At 52.6% G+C, this 22544-nt stretch overlaps 7 protein-coding genes across 7 annotated transcripts; 4 read left to right on the top strand and 3 right to left on the bottom strand.

Moving 5' to 3' along the window:
• Positions 1-390: 390 nt before the first annotated feature.
• Positions 391-6301, bottom strand: BU25DRAFT_463575 (nonribosomal peptide synthetase 6; the record flags this gene model as incomplete). Its single annotated transcript, XM_033710614.1, has 2 exons — positions 391-5802; positions 5852-6301. The coding sequence occupies 2 exons, from the start codon at positions 6299-6301 to the stop codon at positions 391-393; spliced, it is 5862 nt and encodes a 1953-aa protein (XP_033555825.1).
• A 1158-nt stretch (positions 6302-7459) lies between these two features.
• Positions 7460-8705, top strand: BU25DRAFT_235779 (acyl-CoA N-acyltransferase). Its single transcript, XM_033701461.1, has 3 exons — positions 7460-7797; positions 7849-8025; positions 8119-8705. The coding sequence occupies exons 2-3, from the start codon at positions 7877-7879 to the stop codon at positions 8669-8671; spliced, it is 702 nt and encodes a 233-aa protein (XP_033555824.1). The 5' UTR covers positions 7460-7797; positions 7849-7876; the 3' UTR covers positions 8672-8705.
• Positions 8705-12976, bottom strand: BU25DRAFT_235812 (leptomycin B resistance protein pmd1). The gene is made up of 2 exons (XM_033701462.1): positions 11786-12976; positions 8705-11737 (listed from the first exon to the last, which is right to left on the bottom strand). The coding sequence occupies exons 1-2, from the start codon at positions 12723-12725 to the stop codon at positions 8739-8741; spliced, it is 3939 nt and encodes a 1312-aa protein (XP_033555823.1). The 5' UTR covers positions 12726-12976; the 3' UTR covers positions 8705-8738.
• Positions 12977-13097: 121 nt separating this feature from the next.
• Positions 13098-14372, bottom strand: BU25DRAFT_435418 (uncharacterized protein; the record flags this gene model as incomplete). Its single annotated transcript, XM_033708914.1, has 1 exon — positions 13098-14372. The coding sequence occupies one exon, from the start codon at positions 14370-14372 to the stop codon at positions 13098-13100; it is 1275 nt and encodes a 424-aa protein (XP_033555822.1).
• A 364-nt stretch (positions 14373-14736) lies between these two features.
• BU25DRAFT_415998 (uncharacterized protein) lies at positions 14737-16447 on the top strand. The gene is made up of 2 exons (XM_033707666.1): positions 14737-15908; positions 15964-16447. The coding sequence occupies exons 1-2, from the start codon at positions 14946-14948 to the stop codon at positions 16324-16326; spliced, it is 1326 nt and encodes a 441-aa protein (XP_033555821.1). The 5' UTR covers positions 14737-14945; the 3' UTR covers positions 16327-16447.
• A 1713-nt stretch (positions 16448-18160) lies between these two features.
• On the top strand, positions 18161-20076 carry BU25DRAFT_354127 (acetyl-CoA synthetase-like protein; the record flags this gene model as incomplete). Its single annotated transcript, XM_033703500.1, has 4 exons — positions 18161-18599; positions 18652-18946; positions 18997-19703; positions 19754-20076. The coding sequence occupies 4 exons, from the start codon at positions 18161-18163 to the stop codon at positions 20074-20076; spliced, it is 1764 nt and encodes a 587-aa protein (XP_033555820.1).
• Positions 20077-20840: 764 nt separating this feature from the next.
• Positions 20841-22490, top strand: BU25DRAFT_354057 (DAO-domain-containing protein; the record flags this gene model as incomplete). The annotated part of the gene is made up of 1 exon (XM_033703497.1): positions 20841-22490. The coding sequence occupies one exon, from the start codon at positions 20841-20843 to the stop codon at positions 22488-22490; it is 1650 nt and encodes a 549-aa protein (XP_033555819.1).
• Positions 22491-22544: the final 54 nt, after the last annotated feature.

The raw sequence follows: 22544 nt of genomic DNA, 5'->3' as shown, positions 1-22544 counted from the left end.
ATGCTTAGAAGACGGCAGTGGTTTTGATCACCAGTGTTCAGATGGCTCCTTCGTCAAAGCCAGGTATGGGAAGGGGTTGCCAAAGTCATTGCAGTTCCCTGGCATTGCTGATGCTGGCTGCCGTGCGTGTGGCACAACAAAGGTAGGCAGGCGTAGCCGGATGCGTTCCAGGTAAACTTTGATACTGAGGAGATTACATGGTGATTGTCCTTGTGTATACATCTTACCTGCAGCACGCACGTGGTGACGCGACTGAGCGCGTCGATGTTGAGGGTTGCGAAGCAAGGATGGCACAATATGTATTGAACAAGATGACATTATGGTAGGCAAAGCAATCTAAACGCCAAATATGACCACCAACACCGCAACCAGACTACAAAGAACAACAAATTACATCACACCCTCAAATTCCTCCAACGACTGCTGCTTCGTCTCCCCAGCACCCTCAAAGACAGGCTCACCAGTCTTCTTCTGCAAATCCTCCAGCGCGTGTCCAACCTCCTTCAGGACCTCATGAGCGACCGGAATCCACTCCTCGAAAGTAACAATCTCAATGCCCAACTTCTTACCACCCTCCTTGACAAACGCCTGACACTTCCACTCCCTCAACGGCTCGGCATGCGGATACACCGTCTCAAACTTCGCCTCAACCCCGTTTCCAAACGGCAGCTCCTCAACCCAAGCAGGCGCCTGATGCACCACGGTATCAAACCACGTCACCTCCTTACCATCCCAGTCCGTGCAATTCTCGACAATCTCAGCCAAGCCCATGCCCTCGTACGCCGCGGATTCGATGTGCTGGGCTTGCACGAACTTGAGCAGATCGAGATGCGTCCAGCCAGCTTTGAACGGCACACGGAAGGGAATGTACTGCCAGGTGGGTCCGAAGATGCGGTCAGAGCTGGGCGCGCCGAGGTTGCGGCCTGTGACTACTTCGCCGAAGACGACGTCGCGCTTGTTGAGGCGGTTGGCGAGGACGAGGGACCATGCGGCGGTGGGGAGCGAGCCGATGGTGATATCCTTTGGGCGCGACGAGATGTCGAATTCGAGATAGATGTCTGCCATCTTCTTGGCTTGGAGGGGGATGTCGGGCTTCAGAATGGACATCTGCGAGCCGGCGAGGAGGGATTGCCAGTACGGGATGCTCTTGGGGATGTTGTTGAGGACGACGTGGTTTACATGTTTGGTGAAAGGCACGGTTTCGACGACGGATGCGCCAGTGTAGAGAGCGGAGAGCTGGTCGAAGAGGAGAGGAAGGCAGATCTCGTCGTATTGAGCGTGCGAGATGCGTAACGCGAGGGTCGAAGCGCCCGTTGAAGGCGAAATGAAGAGTGTGAAGCCAACGAAGGACGATCCATGTGGCTTTGGTGCCAAAATGTCTTCTTGCACATAGCTGTGTGCGAAGGTGTTGATGTCCTCGCCTTCGGGAACGGTAACCTCACTGTACGGCACCTTGAGTTCGCGGATGACTAGACCCAATGTCTTGCCACCATCGACAACAAAGGCAGTACGTAGAACTTCGTTGCGAGCGACGAGTTGCTGGCAGGCTTGCTCGAGCTTCTTCTGGTCGATGGCCGTAGCGAACTTGATCAGCTCGTAACGCAGTGAGTAGCGGGGCAAGTCTACAGTGCCCTCGACAGCAAGCTGCTGCAGAGGTCGGGTAGGGTAGACGTCCACAATGTCCCACTCAGGGTTCTCCAGGTATGAGACCATGCGATCAGCACTGAACAGGCCGGCACCAGCTCCAAGAGCAGCGAACGGAGCATCAACATTCGCTCCGGGCTCGCCTGACGAAATCTCCTGTGCCAGAGAAGCCAACTCGGATAAAGACTTGCTTTGGAAAATTTGCGCAACGCTGATTCCGAGCCCCTGTGTGCGAGCATCTGAGACAAGACGCATGGCGCCGATTGAGTCCCCACCAAGCTCGAAGAAGCTGTCGCTGGGGCTGATATCGCTCTTAGGCATAGCCAAGATGCGAGCAAGCACATCCAGCAACTTGTCTTCCTTCTCGTTGCCAACACTTGAAGCAAGCTCCGACAGCGACTCACTCTGGAAGATCTGCGCAACCGAGACATTCAAGCCTTGCAGCCTGGCCTCAGACACGAGCCTCATGGCTCCAATCGAGTCGCCGCCCAGCTCGAAAAAGCTATCGCTAGGGTTGATGTCTGTTTCTTGCATACCGAGGATACGGCTGAGAAGACCACGGATTTTTTCCTCGTTAGCAGAAAGTGCTTTGACATGACCGTTTTCTGAGACTTGCCCTGGCAGCATATCGACACCACTGTCAAACATGACATCCTTCGGCCTCAACTCAAGCGCATCCTGCAACTCCTCTGGATCCAGGACCGCCACATCACCGAGCTTACTCTCAGGATTGCCGAGGAAAGCAGTAACGATACGATCAAGCACAACAAGTGCCCTCTCCATAGCCGGCGAGGCGATGCACTTAGAATCGAAACTAGCCATGATCAGGAACCCGTTTTCGTCAAGCGTGCAAACAAGCATGAGCGCATAAGTGTTGAACTTCAACGCCTCCCTCGCAGCCTCAGCATCGTCAGCGGGCAGGAACGCATCGCCCGGTGCGTTCTCAAGCGTCCTCCCTTCGTTCCAGTTCTCGTCCTCTTTCGGGTGCAGAACAAGGCCAGTGCGCAGCTCACACGCATGGCGCGCGTCTTTGCTCAGGCGACGGATGTTCTGCAGACCCAGATGCTCGTGAGGAATCTGCTGGACGGTCTGGGCGTGGACTTGCTGGAGGAACTCGGAAATGGGGCGGTCGAGGTTCAGATGCACACGCACGGGGATGGTGGTGATCATGGGTCCTTCGATTTGTTCGATGGCGTTGACGGGTGCGGAGCGACCAGTGAGGGTCTCGCCGAAGACAATATCAGAGTGGCCCATGTACAGCGAGGAAGTCAGCGCCCAGGCACCACGGATGATGGTTGCGAGGGTGAGCTTGTTGTGGGCGGTTGTTGGGACGGTAACATAGTGTTCGAGCAAAGAGTCGGCTCGTGTGATGTAGCCCTTCTGGGGCAGAGGCGGGAATTGGTGTGGGCTTGCACCGTTCAGCCGCTCTTTCCAGTAGTCTTTGGCGACTGTGGGATCTTGACTGGTGAGGTACTTGATGAAGTTCTTGAAAGAGACAGGCCGCGATGTGTCAAGGCCAGCAAAAGCTCGGTTGATGCGCTCGAATACTAGAGGCATAGACCAGCCATCATACACCGCATGGTGCATGGTGATGATGAAGTGAGCCTTGTCGTTGCTTCCGTAGTGAACAACACCGTAACGGAACAGAGCTTTTCCAAGATCCATGGACTCGGCTTGGTCGACCCTGAGGTACTCTGCCAGATCTGAACCATGCTCACGCACAAGCTGACCGTCTTTGAGGACGACTTGGAACAGACCACGGCCAGGGACGTTCACGATGCGTGTGCGCAAGATTGGACAGCCTTCTACAGACTGGTCAAAGGCTTTTTTCAGGCGATGGGCCATGTCAACAGGAAGGTCGGCGACACGTTGAGCGACGTAAGCATCCTGGAACTTGGCTGACAATGCCATCAAACCTTCCTGCAGAGGTGTGCAAGGGTACACATCTTCGACATTCGAGGCATCAACACCGCAAAGCTCAGCACTCTCGAGTCTGGACTTCTCAGCATCCCAATCCTGACCGACCATAGAGAAGGGAAGAACTTCGCTTGTATCCTCTTCGGACAGAGGCCTGGCTTTAGCGGCCATGGCGGACAAAGTAGGGTTCAGCATGATGTCCGGAACCGTCAAGATGATGCCCTCTTCTCGCGCCGCAGGCACGAGCCTCATCGCTCTCAGCGAGTCACCACCCATACTGAAGAAGTTGTCGTTGGCGCTGAAGTCTGCGTCGCCACCCAGGATCTTAGCCCATACGGGGATCAGCTTGAGCTCCATCTCGGTAGTGGCCTCTTTCTTCTCAGAAAGGAGAGCGTTGAAGCGTCGGAGGTCCTGACGAGTGACTACGTTACCGATCTCGCGCAGCCTCTTCCTATCAGTCTTGCAAGAGACGAGTAGAGGCATCTTCCAGAGAGGGATGTAAGCGCTCGGAACCATATATCCAGGAAGGTCGTTAAAGAGGTGCTTCGTCATCTCTTGGAGGGCAGTCTGGAACTTGTTCGAGAAGCTGCCAAATACTTGGCCATCAAGGTGGCGCATCCCACTCTTCTTCTGCTCAACCAAGAACGCGACAAGTGTCTGCTCCCCAGTACCGCCAGGCTTGATGACTTCAACGGCGAGCTGGGTGTCAGCAGGCAAGTGCTTCTGCATGTTGTACTCGATCTCTGCGAGCTCGATACGTTGTCCGCGAAGCTTGACTTGCTGATCCTGGCGACCGACGAAAATGACTTCGCCATAACCATCGGGGTCGTAACGGACAAGGTCACCGGTCTTGTAAAGCTTACCCCTTCTGCCAGGAAAAGACTTGCTCCCCTTAGTCAAAAACTCAGGGTCTTCAATAAAAACCTCCTTAGTCTTGGCTGGGTTGTTCAGGTAACCCATTCCGACAATAGGACCCTCGATGAGCAGCTCGCCAGCTGCACCGACAGGAACAAGCTTGTTGTGATCCTCGGGGTCAGCAAGCCAGATTGCAGCACCTGTTCCGGTACCCATCGTGATGTATGGCTTAGCTCCAACATCGCCATTGATCGTGGCACCGACTGTGCACTCTGATGGTCCATAGGCGTTGACGATCCTTGTCCTCTTACCCCATGAAGCGGCATCGCTTGCCGACGTGCCCTCACCACCAAGTGCGATCGAATCGAGGTGATCGAGAATGTCCACATCCAAAGTACGAGCAACTGAGGGTGTCATACCAGCTAAGGTAACACCCATATCTCGCATAGCGCCGCTAAGGTCGTTCATTCGACGTTCGTCGGAAGGTGTGCAGAGAGTACCACCATGGGCAGTTGTACAAAGCATGGAGTCGATGCACACGTCGAAAGCGTAACTGGCAAAGTCAAGCACTCGTGAATACGGTCGGTAGCCCACAGCGAATGCTCGCGGTATCGCACCAGACGTATATTGACTGTGCGAAATCAGGCAACCTTTGGGTAAACCTGTGCTGCCACTGGTGAACTGGATGTAGAGAGCAGCTGACGGAGACACTTTCGGTAGAGTCGTCTTCGGCTGCTGTTCGGCATATGGTCCATACACCTTCTCGAACTTGGATGTAGAGACTGGGATGATGGTGGCTTGAGGTGCAATTCGCGCAGCGAGCGAAGCCTGTGATTTCGAGGCGATGAATGTAGTGGCACTGACTTGCTGGACGACTGTTCGTAGGCGGCCTTCTGGCTGTGCTGGATCGAGTAGTGAAAAGCACGCGCCTGCTTTCATGATCGCAAGCACAGCAACAATAGTCCACCGGCACTTTTCGAAAAGAACTGGAATGATCTGATTTGGCGAATCGTCCAAGGAATGCAAGATTTGCGCCAGATATGTAGAGTAGTCGTCGACTTGCTTGTAGGTCAGGTTTCCGTCCCAGGCTTCGATCGCATTCTTCTCGGGTTGCTTCTCAGCTTGCTCTGCCACCAGTTCGTGCATGCATGTCTGCAGGTCTGGAGGTAATGGGGAGTTCCAGTTCCAGATCTCATCGAGCTCAGACTCTGAGATGGTGAGGAAGGCGGAAATCGGGGTATCAGGTGCGCGAGAAAGGGTATCAACGATAGAAGAGAAAAATTGCAGTTCAGACACAGCCTGGTGTCGAGACATATTCGGCGGTTGCCATCTTGAGGTCGCTTGTAACGGGCTCTTTCCAAGATCGATCGAGACCTGGAAAGTCCACTGCATATCCATTAGCGGCTGATAAGGAGCAGTTGAATGTCGTTCTCACCTCGTCTTTTGTGCCGTCATTCAAGAAAATAGTGGTTCCGTCTAGTGGGACATCTTTCAGTCTCACGTCGCGGAGCTTTGCCGCCAGACTTGCAGCATTTCTGTGGTTTAGCAAATCCAGGTCCGTAGTTGGTATGCATTGGCGCTTGTCAAAACCAGCGCCTTTGATGCCCCACGAGAACCGGTGAAATCCGTCTCTTTGGTATCTTCGAACGAGGATAGTCCACGCTGTGAGGACAGCGTCCAGCACTGCATCCAGCGATTGATCTTTGAGATTTGTGATTTCCACCTCGTTAGATTCGGTGGAATGGCCATCCGTCTGAGTGTGCCTATTGGTGTATGAACCGCTCTCGTGCACATCCATAGTCCCATTGCTGTTGACCTTAACCTCTGTCTTCTCTTGCGCTACCCCGCCATAACGCAGAGTGTGTTCACCGTTTGCCAGATGCATAGTTCACGAAGCAATGAATCCTCCTCTTGATGTTGTAGTATCGTGAGTCGTGTGGCAAGGAGAAGAAGAAGAAGAAGCAGTGCGGGCCTTCTTGTGTTTGGCGAATTGATTCAAGAACCTCTTCGTATAGTAGGCCAAGCTTCACAGACAGTTGAAGAGACCGAGCACTCCACCAGAGCTCCCGTTACTACGAAAGAAAAGGTTAGCTCCCCATACCTTAGACCAGGATGTAGGTCCGGTACTCAGCACGGCCAAGGTGTCCTCTTAGGACAGCAGCCGCCCGCGTCATCTTCATCACTCGAAGCGAACCCAGGGTTCGTCTGCCCATGCCGTCTCCTGCCAGACATGTCGATTTGTCTAACGTAAATGCCTAAGTCAGTGAGTGACATTTAGTCGACCTAGTCCAGTACCCCTCTTTAGCCGTAGGAAAAAATACGTCGTCCGGTCTGTCTAAACCCCACATTTAGCGGATCAGATAAATTTTGTGTGGGAGGGCTTGCAGTTAGCTGCATCTGATAACTTTTGTGGAGGCATTATCGTTGTTGTGCAAGGGACGGAGCTACCTGTTGGGGCAACAGCTAAATGCGCGTCATGCAGAGTGACATCGGCGGGCTGCAGATCGCCTTTCATCTGATAACGGCCGACACTCGGAGGAGCCAGATCAGCTTGGATGTGTAGGTTTTCTGGCATGGTGCGCCCTCTGGCCGATCGACACAATTCGCTACATCGATCAACGAGTTGTTCCCGGGTTGGTAGAAGGGCCAAGAATGTCGTGCTACAAAAAGTCTGCATGCCACATGCTCGTGCATCTCGTGGGAAAGGCCTCACGCGCCGATTACGGACCGCGGCGAATGAGTTTTTGCGATGTAGAGTGCACCACTGTAATTACCTCGTCTGTGTTCAGATCCTATTGTGACGGGAAAGGCTTTCGCTTGCAGCGGATCTGATAACCTTAACTTCACATGTCAGGAGAAGGCACAGTTACAGAAGAAGCGTGCGCCGAACAGATGCACTTGATGTCTGTGGCGCGCGGTTTACCGTGGAGGCCGAAATTTGGGATGTGTGGGGTTCTGGCGCACTAGGCTTGACTTGCGATGACCACTCCATGTTCGCTCCACAGCATCCCTGAGTTCTAACTTGATGGTGACGAGGCCACCGGGGATCTGAATGTCCAGTTGTCTTCGCAGCTATCAATTTGGCTTCGGAAATGCTTGGAGGTGCTTGGAATTCTTGGTATCGATCCACCGCTGAGCGAGGGAAACTCTCTTAACTTCCGTTTATCTCGTGGTTGTTTGTGAAGCTACCTCGTATCGTCCCCGGTTCGCACTTGAGCAAAAGTTGTCTGACACGTGACACCACGCGGTCCTCCTGCCTTCGTTCGCAACAGGTCGAGACTCCAGCTTCCTAGTACCAAGTAATTGTGGATCAAATCTCGTAACATCTTCCATTTGCGGTTTCGACACGCGAGTGCAGCCTTGACCTAAATCAAGACACTTGTGAGTATCAAGCATTGACCCTGGTGAGGGTCTGTAGCTTACTCAAGTCAGACGCGTTACCAGTTTAACCCGTCTTACTATGGGATTTGTGGTCCTACCTGCGCTCGTGGCGGACATCAGCGCGGTGTACGACGTGTATTTCGCGGCCTTCAAGGACAATACAATTACACGGGCCTTGTTTCCGTCAGCCACAGCGGAGGACCTGACGAATCCAGATTCTGAGTTCCGGTACATTGACCGTTAGAGCCGTTGTCGACCCTGCAATGTGGCTGCAGCGGCCATTCAGGCACCCCTACGGATATGTTGCTGACACTTCGACAGTAAAGCGCACACTGCGCATACGTTGCAGTACTGGCAGAATAATCTTACGCAGTATACACTGAAATGTGTAGACTCAGAGACTGGCAAGATTGTCGGTATGGCGCTCTGGGATGTATATATTACCCCGAGTGATTGGACGAAAGGCGAGATTGGATGGCTGCAGGGGAAAGAAAGGGAGCGTGCTGAAGCACTAATAGGCCCGCTATGGGGTGCAAGAGAAAAGATGTGGAGCAATGAGCGTTACCTGTACTGCCACGTCGTTGCGGTTCATCCAGATGCTCAGCGCAGAGGTATTGGCGAGGTACTGGTCGATTATGGCAAGAAGATCGCATTGCAGGCGAATTTGCCCATCTATGTTGAGAGTTCGAGGGATGCAATCAGGTTGTATGAAAAGTCAGGCTTCCGGTGGCTGAAGGAGCGTCCTGTTCACAAGTCAGACGACTTATACCCAGGACAAACGAATGGCGACCAAGAAGATCACGAAGTTCCGCTCTTGGTATGGATTCCAGGAAGTGAAAAGATACTGTTGCCGGAGGCTGTCAAGCTGGCTTGAAGTTGTTGGATGCAATCGCCTTGCATATTCATTATAGTATTACATGTACCCGCACCTCGTCAAACGACTAGCCTAGCATTTGATGCAAAGCGTTGATACGGTAGCCCTCGCTTCTCTGAACAAGCTCCTCATGTCGACCTTGGTCTACCACCTTACCTCCGTCTACCATAAAGATAACATCAGCTCTAGCAATGGTTCGTAGCCGATGAGCAATAGCAATGACTGTGACGCCATGACCCTTCACAGCGCGCTCAAGACCAAGCTCCAGTGCCTTCTCACTCTCCGCGTCAAGAGCGCTTGTGCTCTCGTCGAGCAGTAACAACTTGGGCTTACGAACGAGCGCACGTGCGATGGAAAGTCGCTGACGCTGTCCGCCAGATAGTTGCGAGCCATTAGCACCACATTCGGTATCGTACCCTTGTGGCAACTCGACGATAGTCTGGTGAATGTTGGCAAGCTCGCAGGCTTCTTGGATCTCTGCATCTGATGGTTCGTGTCCAGGTCTAGCGCCAAGAGCAATGTTGAACTTGATACTGCCCTGGAAAAGGACATTGTTCTGGGGTACGTACGCAATGTCGTCACGGAACGATGCGCCGTGTTTGTGTGAGATATCGACGCCATTGATCGAGATACTGCCAGCGGAAGGCGAGTAGAAACGTTCGAGCAACGCGAGGACAGTGCTCTTACCTGCACCCGAAGGTCCGACAAGGGCACAGAACTGGCCAGGCTGGATAGAAAGCGACAACGAGGTCAGTACCGGCACACCGGGACGTGCAGGGTAAGAGAACTGAACATCCTTGAAGACCACGCGGGCACCTCCCCCTAGAACTGCAGGTGTGGATGAGTCTGCAAGGGCTTCGACGTCCCGCTTCTCCTTGTCGATGGGATCAAGATCGAGTGATGATCTGCCGGATGCTGCTCCTGAAGGATCGTCGCCCAGATCCACCACTCCGCATATGCGCGAGATAGCGCCCTTGGCCTTGGAGAGCTCGGGGGCAAGGGTGAAAAGCTGACCCCACAACTGTGCCGATAGAAGCATAGAGATAAGGATGATAAAGAAGGCAGTCTGATCGTAGCGACCCTCAATGATGTTCTTAGAGCCCCACCAATAGGCAAAGGCGTAGATGAAACTTCCGCAAGAATTGGCAATCGCCAGCCAGATGTTGGTCTTAAAGCTTTGTTTCACCATCTCTTTTCGCGGTGCTACGAGAGATCTGCGGTAAGTCTGGATAATTTCTTCCTCGATCGAAAGAGCATGAACAGTACGAATGTTCGCGACGGCTTCGATTGTGACTCCGATGGACGATGAGAAAGCACCTGCATGCTTTACAGTGAATTTGCCGATCGCGCGAAGTTGCATGTATCCAGCTCCAAGCAGCAACGGAACAATTACCAAGCATACAATGGCAATTCTCCACGCGACAATGTGAGAGAGGATGATAGCTGCGATGAAGTTGACAACGACCGAGAATAGGGTACCAACAATGGAACCGCTGAAACCGGCCAGTGAGTTGCCGTCTTTCGTGATGTACTCCAGCAGCTGGTTCGGGCTTCTGCCTTCAGACTCGTGCCATTGCAGAGGCTGCTGTAGAAGGGAACGCATCGACAGGACGCGTACTTTGTAAATGAGACGTTCTGAAATAAGTCCGAACGTTGCCCAACTAGTGAAGTTGGCAAGGAACGCTACACACGCAACCATAAACCACATGCCTGCGAGTAGTGCTCCTTGTGATCTGATATAGTCCGACGGATTGCAAGGTGACATCACACCCATGACATTTCCGAACAACAATCCAGACGCGGAGTACTGCCCACCAACAATCAAAGCACCCAGGAAGGCCACCAGAAGAAGAAGCAGGTACGGGCGAATCATAGGTCCCATTGTCTTTGAGATCGACTTTGCGACAATCTCGCCGTTGACCCCCTTCGACGGCTCTGGCTTGTCTTCCGGTTTTGCAGGGAGTACGTCTGTGTCAGCAACAGCTGATGTCGAATGCTCGTTCTTGACCAGATCGATTTCATCATCATTCAAGCTTGTTCTTGAGCTTGATGCGCCGTCATCAGAAACCTTTACGGTCTGCAAGCGTATCATATCCGCGTAGGAGCCATCCAATGCCAAAAGCTCGTCATGAGTGCCCTGTTCGATGATATCTCCCTTCTTCATAACGATGATCTTAGAGGCATTTCGGATAGTCGAGAGACGATGAGCAATCGAGATAACAGTCCTGCCTTGTGATGCTCGATCGATGGCAGCTTGAATGCGCTGTTCACTAGCTGAATCGAGTGCGGCAGTAGCTTCGTCGAGAATGAGAACCCTGGGATCGCGGACAAGAGCACGGGCGAGAGCAACCCTCTGCTTTTGGCCACCACTGACAAGGCTTCCACTTGAACCCACGAGTGTTGCAAAGCCAAACTCCAGTCGATCGATGAAAACAGCCACATCAGCTAAGTCTGCTGCGTGCTGTACAAGCCGAAGGATTTCAGCTACCTCGGGTCCAGCCTTTTCAGCGGCATTGGTGAGATCTTCTCCATTCCTGACGTCCTTGGTGAGGTTGGCCAAAGTGTTGCTAAGAAGTATCTTTTCGAAGTGGGAATGAGCCGGCGAGTTGACGAGGCCTAGTGCAATGTTCTCCAAGATTGATCGATCCAGAAGAGAAGGTTCTTGAGGAACAAGACTGATGAATCCTCTCAAGGATTTGACATTGACATCTTTGATGTTACAGCCGTCGAGGAAGATATCTCCAGCCAAAGGATCGTAGAATCGGCTAATAAGACTGGCAATTGTTGATTTGCCACTACCAGACAATCCAACGATGGCAGTGAGCTTGCCGGCCTCACAGTCAATTGAGATGCCGTTCAAAACGGGGTGATCGGGTCTTGAAGGATATGTGAATTCGACATTGCGGAAAGTGATTTTGCCGTCTACTGCAGAAGGCTTCTCAGCAGCTGTTGAGGTGTTGTCAATGGTTGGCTGCGTCTCGATGTCCTTGCGCAAACGGCCGAATGCGCTGATGGCACCCCCAAAAAGCGGGAGCATAGGTGCAATCTGACTCAAGACAATGGCGCCTGGGTTCTGTCAGTAGGAATCTTGGATATACAATGACAAGTACGAACCATCAAGAAGGATGAAAGTGACAGTGTAGATTTCTCCAATTGTGTCGTTGCCCCTGCCATCAACAGTGTCGGCAATCCTCTTACTACCCTGCCAGTAACCTAGCGCACTGGCCGAGAAAGCAATAAAGTAGAGCAACCCAGCCATGACGGCTGCAGCTAGGGCTTTGCGGATACCGGCATGGCGAGCGTTTCCCAGATGGTCACGGAACTTCTTCTCGAGTCTCTCATTAGCACCAAGGGCGTGAACGAGACCAATGTTGCTCAGCGCTTCTGAGGCGAGCGCACTGGCTGATCCAAAGTAACCTCCAAGGCTGACTGTGTATTTGCCAACGTAGTGACCGCCAATCACTGCCATGAGAAGGAAGGCTGGGATCAAAGAAACAAGCATCCCTGCAAGCTCGGCGTTCTTGATAAATCCAACGATGTATGCTGTCACACAGAAAGAAATGCAGGTCAAGGCAACGCCAAACTTCTCGCCTGTTCCACCTTCAATTGCTGAAATATCGCCATTGAGACGAGACGATACTTCTCCTGACTGGAGGTTGTCGAAGAAGGCGAGATCTTGTCGTAGGAGGTTCCTGAGGTAACGGTCTCGGATGCGTTGCGCTAGCCGTTGCGATGCTATGTTCCAGCATACAAGGTGGATGTAGATACAGGCGAAACTTGCAATGGCAATGTATACAAGGAGGAGGACCTTCTCGTTTATCGACGACATATCCCCGGTACTCCCCGTGCCATTCCGGTTGTTGCAAGTTGCATCGTTGATGTTGTCGACGAGTTGACCGAAAACGATACCAATAAGCGGAAACGGAACACCAGCTGCAATGGCAAAGACGGCTCCAGTACAGATGAGTAGCTTGTCAAGCCAGGTAGGGTTTGCGTAGAAGAGAAGCTGAAAGAAGGCAAAATACGGCGCCAGGGACGGCTTCTTGATCGCCATTGTGTCCACGAAACCAGGTCGAGCTGTGGTGTTAGAGGCTCACTCGACGTCGCGAAGTGATGAAGTTTTCCAGACGCGCTCGAAGGAGTACAATGGAGCTGTGCCCATCCAGGGCGAGATGGCCGGGATCGACATAGTGGGCGGATCCTATGCATAACGTCAACGGGTATAGCCTCACGTGAAAACATGCATAGTGGGTGTTGGGCCCGCCATGAGTGGCGCTGAGTGGTGGAGAGGGCGGACGTGTCGCTCGGCGCGATGCCGGAGATTGATCAAGTTGCGTTAATCAGATTTAGCCAAGGATCAGATAAAAAATTTGCTAAATTATGTAACAAACGCCCCCGCTTTGCACCTCCCAATCAGAACAGCTGTCTAAATCCTAGCCTGAACCACCAGCCCATCCCGTCTGTCCGCAGCTGGTGACGACAGGGCGCTCACTACCTCTCCGGCTCGCAGCGAGATATCTTTTGCTAATGAGCGGCCGCCCTCTGAGTTCGCCGACATCAACCACATACGAGCATCGGCAACAGCGCCACGCTTGAACTGCACCTCCTCGAAGCTTTCGCCAAGCTGATGACAGCCGAGTACGAGCGTGTTCAGGCTCTGCAGCAGCCCGCTGCTTGAGAAAGGAGCCGCAGCAGTGTCCCTGATGATGACGTTGGCCTTGGAGCATGGCTCAGAAGCATCCTTGCCGATGACGAGGTGGAGAGCGTACTCGCTCTTGCTGGCTACCTGTTTCTCGTACGCACGCATGTAGATGGCTTGAATGAGTTCGGACGACTCTGTTACTGGCTTCGAATCGCAGGATGGCTTGGACCAAATCGAGCACAGTCGTGGCTGCGGTGGCTCCTGCTCACCAAGGACCTTCAACGGTGCAAGGTCTTCATTCTCTGTTACGACTGTGATGTTGCCAAGGCGAGGACATGACAGCAAGTCATCCAAGATTTCGACTGTTTGTTGGCTGGAGCCAACAAGAGCAACGTTCAGGCGCGGCTCGAAAGGTTGACGGAGCTCTTCCCTTCGCAACAGGTAGTCGGCCATGGGCATGATTCGCTGTCCAGCAAGGAAATCGACAGCGGTCAACGGTTCTGTCTTCATACCGATGTGCTTTCCTGGGGTAGGAGCAGCAACGTTCCTTGCCCGGACAGTGTATGTCTTGCCACTTCCATCCTTCACAGCAACCTTCCAGCTTCTTACGGTGTTGTCTTGGGTCTCTGGTACTACGCCAACAACCTCGCTACCATATCGGACTTGATCCTTGAACTGTTCTGCGCACCACTTCATGTAGTCTTCGAACTCATCTCGCAGAGGGTTCAGTCGGTCGGAGTTTGCGAATTCGATCAGACGGTTTCGGTCGAGCAGATAACAGGCGTAGCTGAATGCTGATCTTGGATTGCGAAGGGATGCAAGGTCGTAAAGGAAAGGAGTCTCCATGCGCGACCTAGACAAGTGCGTTCCCGAATGCCATGAGAAAGAAGGCTTGCGCTCAAGGAACAGCACTTTAGAATCGGTGCGTGCTTCGCGATTGGCAATGGCAGTTGCTAGCTGAGCTGCGCTAAAGCCGACACAAATAAGATCATAAAGAGGTGAAGAAGATGAGCTGGAGGTGCTGTCCAGCTGCCTAGAAGGTTGCTGAGTGGTTGACATGATGACGCCTAGATATGTTGTTGCAAAATGAAGCTCTTGAAATTGTACAACAACTTGAAATGATGCAGGTAAAAAGTACTTCAGGAGCTAGCAGTCGTCTCGAAAAAGTTGTGGTACGATCACAACAGCTTGAGACCCGAATATTGCATGAGCTCGCGCACTGGCCCAATACACAAGATGCACCGGCAAGCTGCTTCACTGACGAGATGTCACCAATTTTCTAGCGCCGGTGTTCAAGCGACCAGGGTCGCTGCAGATACCAACCTTGGACAGTGGGGCTGCATCTCAAAGGTGGCTGACTAATTTAGCACCCGCATGGTGCGTTTCTAACCACCCACTCGGAGCTTTACATCCCGCTGGGACCCTTGCCAGCTTTCCGGCGACTGCCAAGCTGGTAAGATACACGACTAACACTGCGTAATAGTTGTGAACCAGGTGCGGTTTAATTCTTTTCCAGACCTCGGCTTCCGTTGACCGTTATTCTTACTGCTTCAAACTTCAAGCTGTGGCTGCCTCAATTGCTTTGCAGTATTTGGAACCTCTTACATCTTCTTCTACAGCTAATCAAGTACAATGGCGCAACAGTCCCATACAGCAAATGCTGTCTCAGAACCGTTGATGCTGAAGCTTCCCCATCCGTACCTCACAGCCTATACTGTCAAGAACGTGGCACAGCAAGGCCAGGCTGTCAGCAACCAGGTCTCGCTCTCCAGGGCCGATAGCAGCAGTGAGGGCATCCCTCCGCCCAGTCACCTGGACAACGCTTCACTCTCATTCAGCGATATTGCATTCCTGCCTCAGGATTCAGTACCTCCAAAGGGGGACAACAGCTCCTGGGCAAGAGCACGCAGATCACCTTACCTAACGGTCTCTTGGACTGGGGAGCGACCTAGTGTTCCACAGCTGTGGCTCATCGCTTATGCGTTAGTCTCACTGCATCCTCTACTCGAGAACCTTCGCGTGCTCTTTGCTGGCAGAGATTCGCAATCACTAGCTCAGGAACTCTACTCTACTGGCTTGTTCCACCCTCATCCAAAGCCTTCTGATGCATCTTCACCACAAGATGGACATCTTCTCCTGCGAGGTGCCTTCTGGCAGGGTGCTGCGTCTCCGTTCGGCCCTCGTCCTGTCTGGGCACCACGATTAGATGCATCAGGAAAGCCAAGGGACCAACTGTACCCGGCTTTCCCTCATCAGACAGCACCATCTACACAGTTCCCGGCCCTACCGCGGCACACTATGCATCCTGTAAGAGAACCGAAACCAGAACCAGGCTCGGTCATCTACAGTCGTTGGATACCTCATCTCAAGGAGCACTTCACTATGATTGCGCTCGACTACACCAACCCCGAGCACCTAAGTCTGTTCAACAAGTGGCAAAATGACCCACGTGTTGCCGCTGGCTGGAACGAGACCGGGACTTTGGATCAGCATCGCGAGTATTTACGGAAGCTGCATGAAGATCCCCACGTTCTTACCATGTTCGCGGCATTTGACGACGTACTCTTTGCCTACTTCGAGGTCTACTGGGCAATGGTATGTCGATCCTTGAAGCCGCTTCTCTACATACATAGACTAACGCACCTAATAGGAAGATCATATGGGTGCTCACTACCGGTCGGAACTCTACGATCGTGGTAGGCACTCACTTGTTGGTGACATTCGTTTCAGAGGCCCATACCGAGTCTCCGCATGGTGGTCTGGACTCATGCACTACATGTTCCTGGACGAGCCACGTACCTGGAACCTTGTTGGTGAGCCAGCGGCTACTAGCAGTACTGTACTGGCGTATGACTTTGCTCACGGTTTCCACGTTGAGAAGCTCATGGACCTGCCACACAAGCGCAGTGCGCTCATGATGGTAAACAGAGAGAAGTTCTTCACATTGAGCCCGTTCATATGGGACGGTGAGAAAAAGGTTCGACCGAGTCTGGATGCTTTGGCTAAGTTGTAAAGTGCATTTTTTTGTCTAAGATTGGACGTTCGTGGCACTTCAGCGTTGAACACATAGCACATCCCTAATTCTACAAGTTCACACCTTCAGACGAGTCAAGTCGCTACAAACGTGTTACCGGAATACACAGCTTTTTCCATGTATTGCAAGATTGAGTGGGTGCAGCAAAAAGATGGGACAATCGTGCGCTAGCAATAGAGAGCACACGTCATAGCCTGTATCGGCGCTGTATTGTTTCAGCCAATGACTGCCTAAGGCGAGCGTGCCTGGGCCGAGCCGGTTGTATGCAGGACGCGGATCAGATAACCTTAAGTGAGCCTGCAGCCGTGACGGCATCTCTTGCAGACATCTTATCAGATCCAAACCTTCCATTCGTGTTCATGACGCCGAGCAAACGTACGAGGCGTTCGTAAGGGACTGGCAGATGTAGGGTCGAGCATGGCTCGCATCTTGGTCTCTGTGGATGCAACACGTCAACGGCCATGCAGCTCGTGTGCAAGCGGCGCCAGAACGAACGTCAACTGGCACAATTCGGTTGAACTCGGTTAGGTTAATTTGGAGAAAAATTATCAGATGCAGCCCACACCGCTATGACCAAGAGCTGATGAGACATCCCCACTGAAAGCTCATCTGATAACTCTGATGCAACGGGTAGTCGCGCCGAGAGAGCACTGGCCAGGCCGCTAATAGCGATGTTTGAATCGTACGTTCAATACGGCTCCCGTGAGTTGAGTACTTCGAAGCTGAGTCAGATAGCATCATCAACCGAGAGCTACGATCAGCTTGAGTAGACGATAATGGCACCGTGGCTATACAGAGCGTGGAGGTTGTGGTGAAGTGTACGCCGCCATTGATGTGGGTGGTTTCGTGGCTCACTTTCTTCATGACTATCCGGTCTCAAGTTCGATCATACCTTTTCGGTCTCAAATACTGCACCAGGGGAAGACTGCGCGCGGCTTCAAACACAAAGAGAGGTGTTGGCGTTATTGAAAAATGCTGACGTAAGTATCGCAGTTTGATAGGGAGCTAACACAGCACGACTCTGTTTCGCTTCACGAACTGCCCCTGTGCGGTGCAACCTGCATCCTTCCCACTCCACCAAGCCACTTCTGCTCTTTCTCCTCCATCTGATAAAAATTTTCGCCGCACCATGCTCCAGCCGACTCCACAGGACAGCTCACCGATGCCGCAAGGGCTCCATAGCTTCTGCCATCTTATCAGATGAGATTGATGTCCGCCCCATGTCTAGTGCAACCGGGGTGAACCCGCGCAATGCGGTCATCGGCCGTCCCCTGTCGCTCACCACTCGACGTGATGATCACTCGTCGGCGAGGAAATTTTTTGGAAGATCACACCTACAAGTCGCTGGTTTACGCTACGGCATCTGATAATCGACGCTGTCACCAAATTAAGTAATGACGAACATGGTGTGCTGAACGGGTCCCAGGATGTTACCTTTCAAGCCGGTGCAAAGGCACGGAAACAACGCGGCCTACGTACCCGCGGGCTGCTATGATGGCACGAAACGCTGCTTTCCTGACGCAGCTATTAGATCCGAGGCATCAGCGAAAAGCTCTTTGCTCCTGTCCCCACTGAACATGGCGAAGATCGGTACTCCAAGCTTCCAGCATCAGCTCTTTGACAGCTTCTGGACTCTACTGTATACTGTTACTTCACTGTCACTCTGCCTGCTTGCTTTCCGCTACCTCAGCGTGCACTTCACACCTATCGTTACAGACACCCCGAAAACTCTCTTGGTATTCCAGCAACCAATTGCTATTGCGAGGCCTTGAGTTAGCGACTTGCATGGTAAATCAGGAACAAAGTAGTAGCAATGGCGCAAGTATACGATCAATCCCGGAACGATGCCCTCCAACGATTAAACCAAACCCTCCTACAAATCGACCCATACATTCTCCCACCATATCCTAATCTCTCGATCGTTTCTGGACCGCTCGATCCTCCCCTCCTGCAGTTGACGCTTTCGCAACTCCTTTCCAAACAGGTCAAACGCTATGAAAATAACGAGGCTGTCGTAATACCATGGACGGGCGCGCGGTGGACATATAAGATGTTATGGGACGAGTCAAGCTTGCTTGCGCGAGCATTGTTAAAATATGGTGTGCGTCCAAGAGATAGGATCGGAATTATGAGCGGGAACTGTGAGAAGTACATCGCAGTTTTCTTTGCATGCGCACGAGTTGGAGCGATATGCGTCACGCTCAACAACACATACACACCAACAGAGATGGAGTATGCACTGAAGCACACAAGTCAGTCAACCCAAGTCAAACAAGTGGAACGAAACAGTGCTGACCCTTTTAGGATGTAGCGTACTCTTTACCACACCAATGATTGCACGCTTCGATAACCGACCGCTTCTCGAACGACTGAAAGACGAAGAACTACACTCAGTACTGCCAGATCTAAAGACTGTGTGCCTCATTCGTGGCGACGACGACAGCTTTATCAAGTATGATGAGCTCCTCCGAGAAGCGGAGAATATACCAGAGCACATCTTGGAGATCTTCGACGGCATCGTTAGTCCTCATGACGTCGCCAACCTCCAGTTCACAAGTGGCAGCACAGGAAACCCCAAAGCTGCCATGTTGACACATTAGTAGGTATCACCTAGCTCGAGTCTTTCATAGTACCTGCTAACTGAAGTAGCAACCTCATCAATAACTCGCGCTTCATTGGTGATCGCATGGACTTCACAGAGAACGACGTCCTCTGCTGTCCACCTCCTCTATTCCACTGCTTTGGCCTAACACTTGGTTTGCTCGCGACTCTGACACACGGTGGTAAGATCGTCTTCCCGGAAGAGTCGTTCGACCCAGTCGCATGCTCGAAGGCCATCTCTGATGAGCGTTGCACTGCGCTCCACGGAGTTCCGGCTATGATGGAGTCCATCATTGATGTCCCGAAGCCTGAAGGCTGGTCCTCAGAACTTCGCACCGGTATTGTTGCAGGAAGTCCCGTGCCTCGCTGGCTCATGGAGCGTATGGTCAACGAACTTGGCATGTCAGACTTCACATCGAGCTATGGCTTGACTGAAGCTTCACCCACCGTGTTCAACGCGCATACGACCGACTCGTTACACGCACGTTTAACCAGTGTCGGCACTGTGCTCCCGCACGCTCGAGTCAAGATCGCAGATCAGCAGGACAGAGTTGTGCCCATTGGTGTTCGCGGTGAGCTTTGCATCTCAGGCTATCAGCTTTGCAAGGGATACTGGGAGAACCCCGAGAAGACAGCCGAGTTGCTCGTCAGGGATGAGCATGGCGAGCTGTGGCTGCACACTGGCGACGAAGCAGTACTGGATGTAGATGGGTATTGTACCATCACAGGCCGATTCAAGGACATTATCATCCGAGGTAGGATCCGATCCCTAATCTGTTGTCACCCTCGACTGACGTGAACTTAGGTGGTGAGAACATCTACCCTCTCGAGATTGAAGAGCGTCTCGTGCAGCATCCATCCATTACCCGTGCCATTGTTGTCGGCGTTTCACACGCACGTTACGTTGAGGTACCTACTGCTTTTCTCCTTCGTGAGGAAGGGACCGAGAAGCCAAGTCTGGATGAAGTTCAGGCTTGGGTAAGACAAGTACTAGGCAGGCACAAAGCACCTGTTCATGTGTTCTGGCTTGGCGAGGACTGCGATGGAGAGGTGCCTTTGACGGGCAGCGGAAAGATCAAGAAGTTCGTCTTGAGAGATGTCGCAGAGGGAATTTTGGCCCATAAATGAGCGTTGTTTGTTTTCGATATCCATTTCCTTAGGTACGTGAACCTTACGAAGCTAGGATTGGTGCTGACAGAAGCAGCATTGGGGGCGTCAAGCAATATATACAAGGCGTTCTACACTAACATCGAAATAACTCCGCGGCTCCAGCTGCACTTACGATCGATCTATCTGGGGTGTGAGATGTCGAATGTTGGCGTTGCTGTTGCACAGACTGCAGGTGCTCTTCTGGCGTGTGCATTTCGCGACTGATCGGCACCGTCAGCCTGAGACCAACATTAGGTTGTGCATTTGAAGTCCCATGGCGAGTATTGTTTCCATGCTCAATTAATGTTTGCATTTCTGTTTGATCTTATTGTCCATGTCCCATGTCTGTTGTTGGTCGTTCTGCGTCCGAGGAGCTTCGCTCTTTCCCTGCTCGCTCTGTCGTCATCGTGAGCGTCGTTTTACACAATATCACAACACCTTCCTCCGCCAACACTCGCGTCGCGTTTGCAGCCAATGAACGATACAACATTACATGAACTCGTCATGATTATTTACCTTTCAGGTAGCAGCTGCTTCAAAAGTCGCGCGTGTCCTTACACGTGCCGTTTTAACAGCTGTTTACAAAGATGTCGCTTTTCGCTCCTCGGCTGCTAAGAACTGTCTCGCTCCGCTTCGCTGCTAGAACTGCCTCAGTCCAAACTTCTCGATACTCAAGTCTTACAGCATCACGCCAGTTTGTGACAAAGCCTCGGTTTCCCATACAGTACCGCACACTAGCCACCATGACCACCGATCCTAAGCATTTCATGCACACCAGCGGCGAGACAGACCCCGTTTGGATTCACCAAGTGCCGTACGAGAGCATTCCCAAATTCTCGAAGCTCGACAGGGACCTTGAGACAGATGTCTGCATTGTTGGATCCGGTATTTCAGGTGTCTCGGTTGCATACGAGCTTGTGACTCGAGGCTTGAACGTCGTCTTGATCGAAGGCCGCGAGATTCTCTCTGGTGAGACTGGCCGTACGAGTGGTCACCTTGCCAACGATCTCGATGATGGTTACACTGAGATTGCTAAGAAGCATGGCGACAAGGGTGCAAAGGCTGCGGCTGAGTCGCATACCTGGGCCCTGAACCGTGTCGGCGAGATCTCGAAGCAGCTCGGCATCGAGTGCGAGTACCGCCATCTTCCTGGTTACGACTTCTCTCAGTACCCGAAGAACGACAAGAACCACTCAGATGACATGAAGTCAGTCATCGAGGACGGCCAGAAGGCGAAGGAGTTAGGCATTGGAACGGAGTACAGGGAGGGCTTCAAGCTCAAGGGCTGGGAGGGAACCCCAGATCAGAGCGATGCAGTCATCTATTCTGGCCAGGCTACATTTCACCCCACAAAGTACGTTGTGGGTGTCCTCAACTTCTTGAAACAGCAACCAAACTTCTCATGCTACACCAACACACGATGCATGGACGTCCAGGAGAAGGGTGTCGAGATCCTGGGTATGGGCCACAAGGAAGTCATTGTCAGCATTCTTGACGGCCACACCATCAAGTGCGCCGATGCGGTCGAGGCCACCTGCGTACCTCTCCAAAAGCTGTCCGTCATCGCTGAAGAGGAGTACTACCGCACATACTGTATCGCGATCCGCGTACCCAAGGGTTCAGTCGAGGACTGCCTCTTCTACGACTCAGCCGAAATCTACAAGTACGTCCGTCTCACAGAGTGCGACGAGAAGGACGACTACATGGTTGTCGGAGGTGGTGACCACAAGGTCGGTCAGGGCGACACAATAGCACCCTTCAAGGAGCTTGAAGACTGGACACGATCGCGCTTCCCCCAGGCCACCACAGTCGACTACAGGTGGAGTGGCCAGGTCTTCGAGCCCGTCGACTTCATGGCATTCATCGGCAAGAATCAGGGCAAGAAGCACACCTATATCATCACCGGCGACAGCGGCAACGGTCTCACACACGGTGTCCTCGCAGGAAGACTCATCGCAGACGAGATCACCGGCGAGAAGAACCCATGGGCTTCCCTCTACAACCCCAGCCGTCTCTCCTCCATCGCCAAGTCCCTCCCTAGCATGATCAGCCATGACCTCCAGATCAACGCACAGTACAAGCGTTTCCTGCAATCCGACATTAAGGACATTGAGGACCTCGCACCTGGCGACGGTGGCGTTCTCAACCCTACCGGCAAGAAGCCATTGGCTGTATACAAGGATGACGGCGGTCAGGTGCACAAATTCAGCGCTTTGTGCCCTCACCTGAAGGGTGTCGTGTGCTGGAACTCAGCCGAGAAGAGCTGGGACTGCCCTGTACACGGTAGTAGATTTAGCAAGGATGGTGTGCAGCTCATCGGACCCGCGAAGGCTGGTCTTGAGCCGGCGGATGCGAGTGGTCAGGCGTTGCAGGATGAGGCTATCAAGGCGTAGATTGCTGTGATGACGAGGAGGGATATGTTCCTGGACCCCGAGAGGCTGTCAAGA

Source organism: Macroventuria anomochaeta (genome assembly GCF_010093625.1).
Source record: "Macroventuria anomochaeta strain CBS 525.71 unplaced genomic scaffold BU25scaffold_53, whole genome shotgun sequence".
Classification (NCBI taxonomy): Eukaryota; Fungi; Ascomycota; class Dothideomycetes; order Pleosporales; family Didymellaceae; genus Macroventuria; species Macroventuria anomochaeta.
Note: the sequence above shows the minus strand (reverse complement) of the source record. Positions and strands in the feature narration are given on the sequence as shown.

Excerpts from the sequence above, each read along its gene's own strand:
- BU25DRAFT_235812 (XM_033701462.1), bottom strand. The coding sequence starts at position 12,725 with ATGGCGATCAAGAAGCCGTCCCTGGCGCCGTATTTTGCCTTCTTTCAG. Across the intron at positions 11,738-11,785 it reads CACTTTCATCCTTCTTGATG|GCGCCATTGTCTTGAGTCAG; the intron begins GTTCGTACTTGT and ends GACAGAACCCAG.
- BU25DRAFT_235779 (XM_033701461.1), top strand. The coding sequence starts at position 7,877 with ATGGGATTTGTGGTCCTACCTGCGCTCGTGGCGGACATCAGCGCGGTG. Across the intron at positions 8,026-8,118 it reads AATCCAGATTCTGAGTTCCG|TAAAGCGCACACTGCGCATA; the intron begins GTACATTGACCG and ends ACACTTCGACAG.
- BU25DRAFT_415998 (XM_033707666.1), top strand. The coding sequence starts at position 14,946 with ATGGCGCAACAGTCCCATACAGCAAATGCTGTCTCAGAACCGTTGATG. Across the intron at positions 15,909-15,963 it reads TCGAGGTCTACTGGGCAATG|GAAGATCATATGGGTGCTCA; the intron begins GTATGTCGATCC and ends CGCACCTAATAG.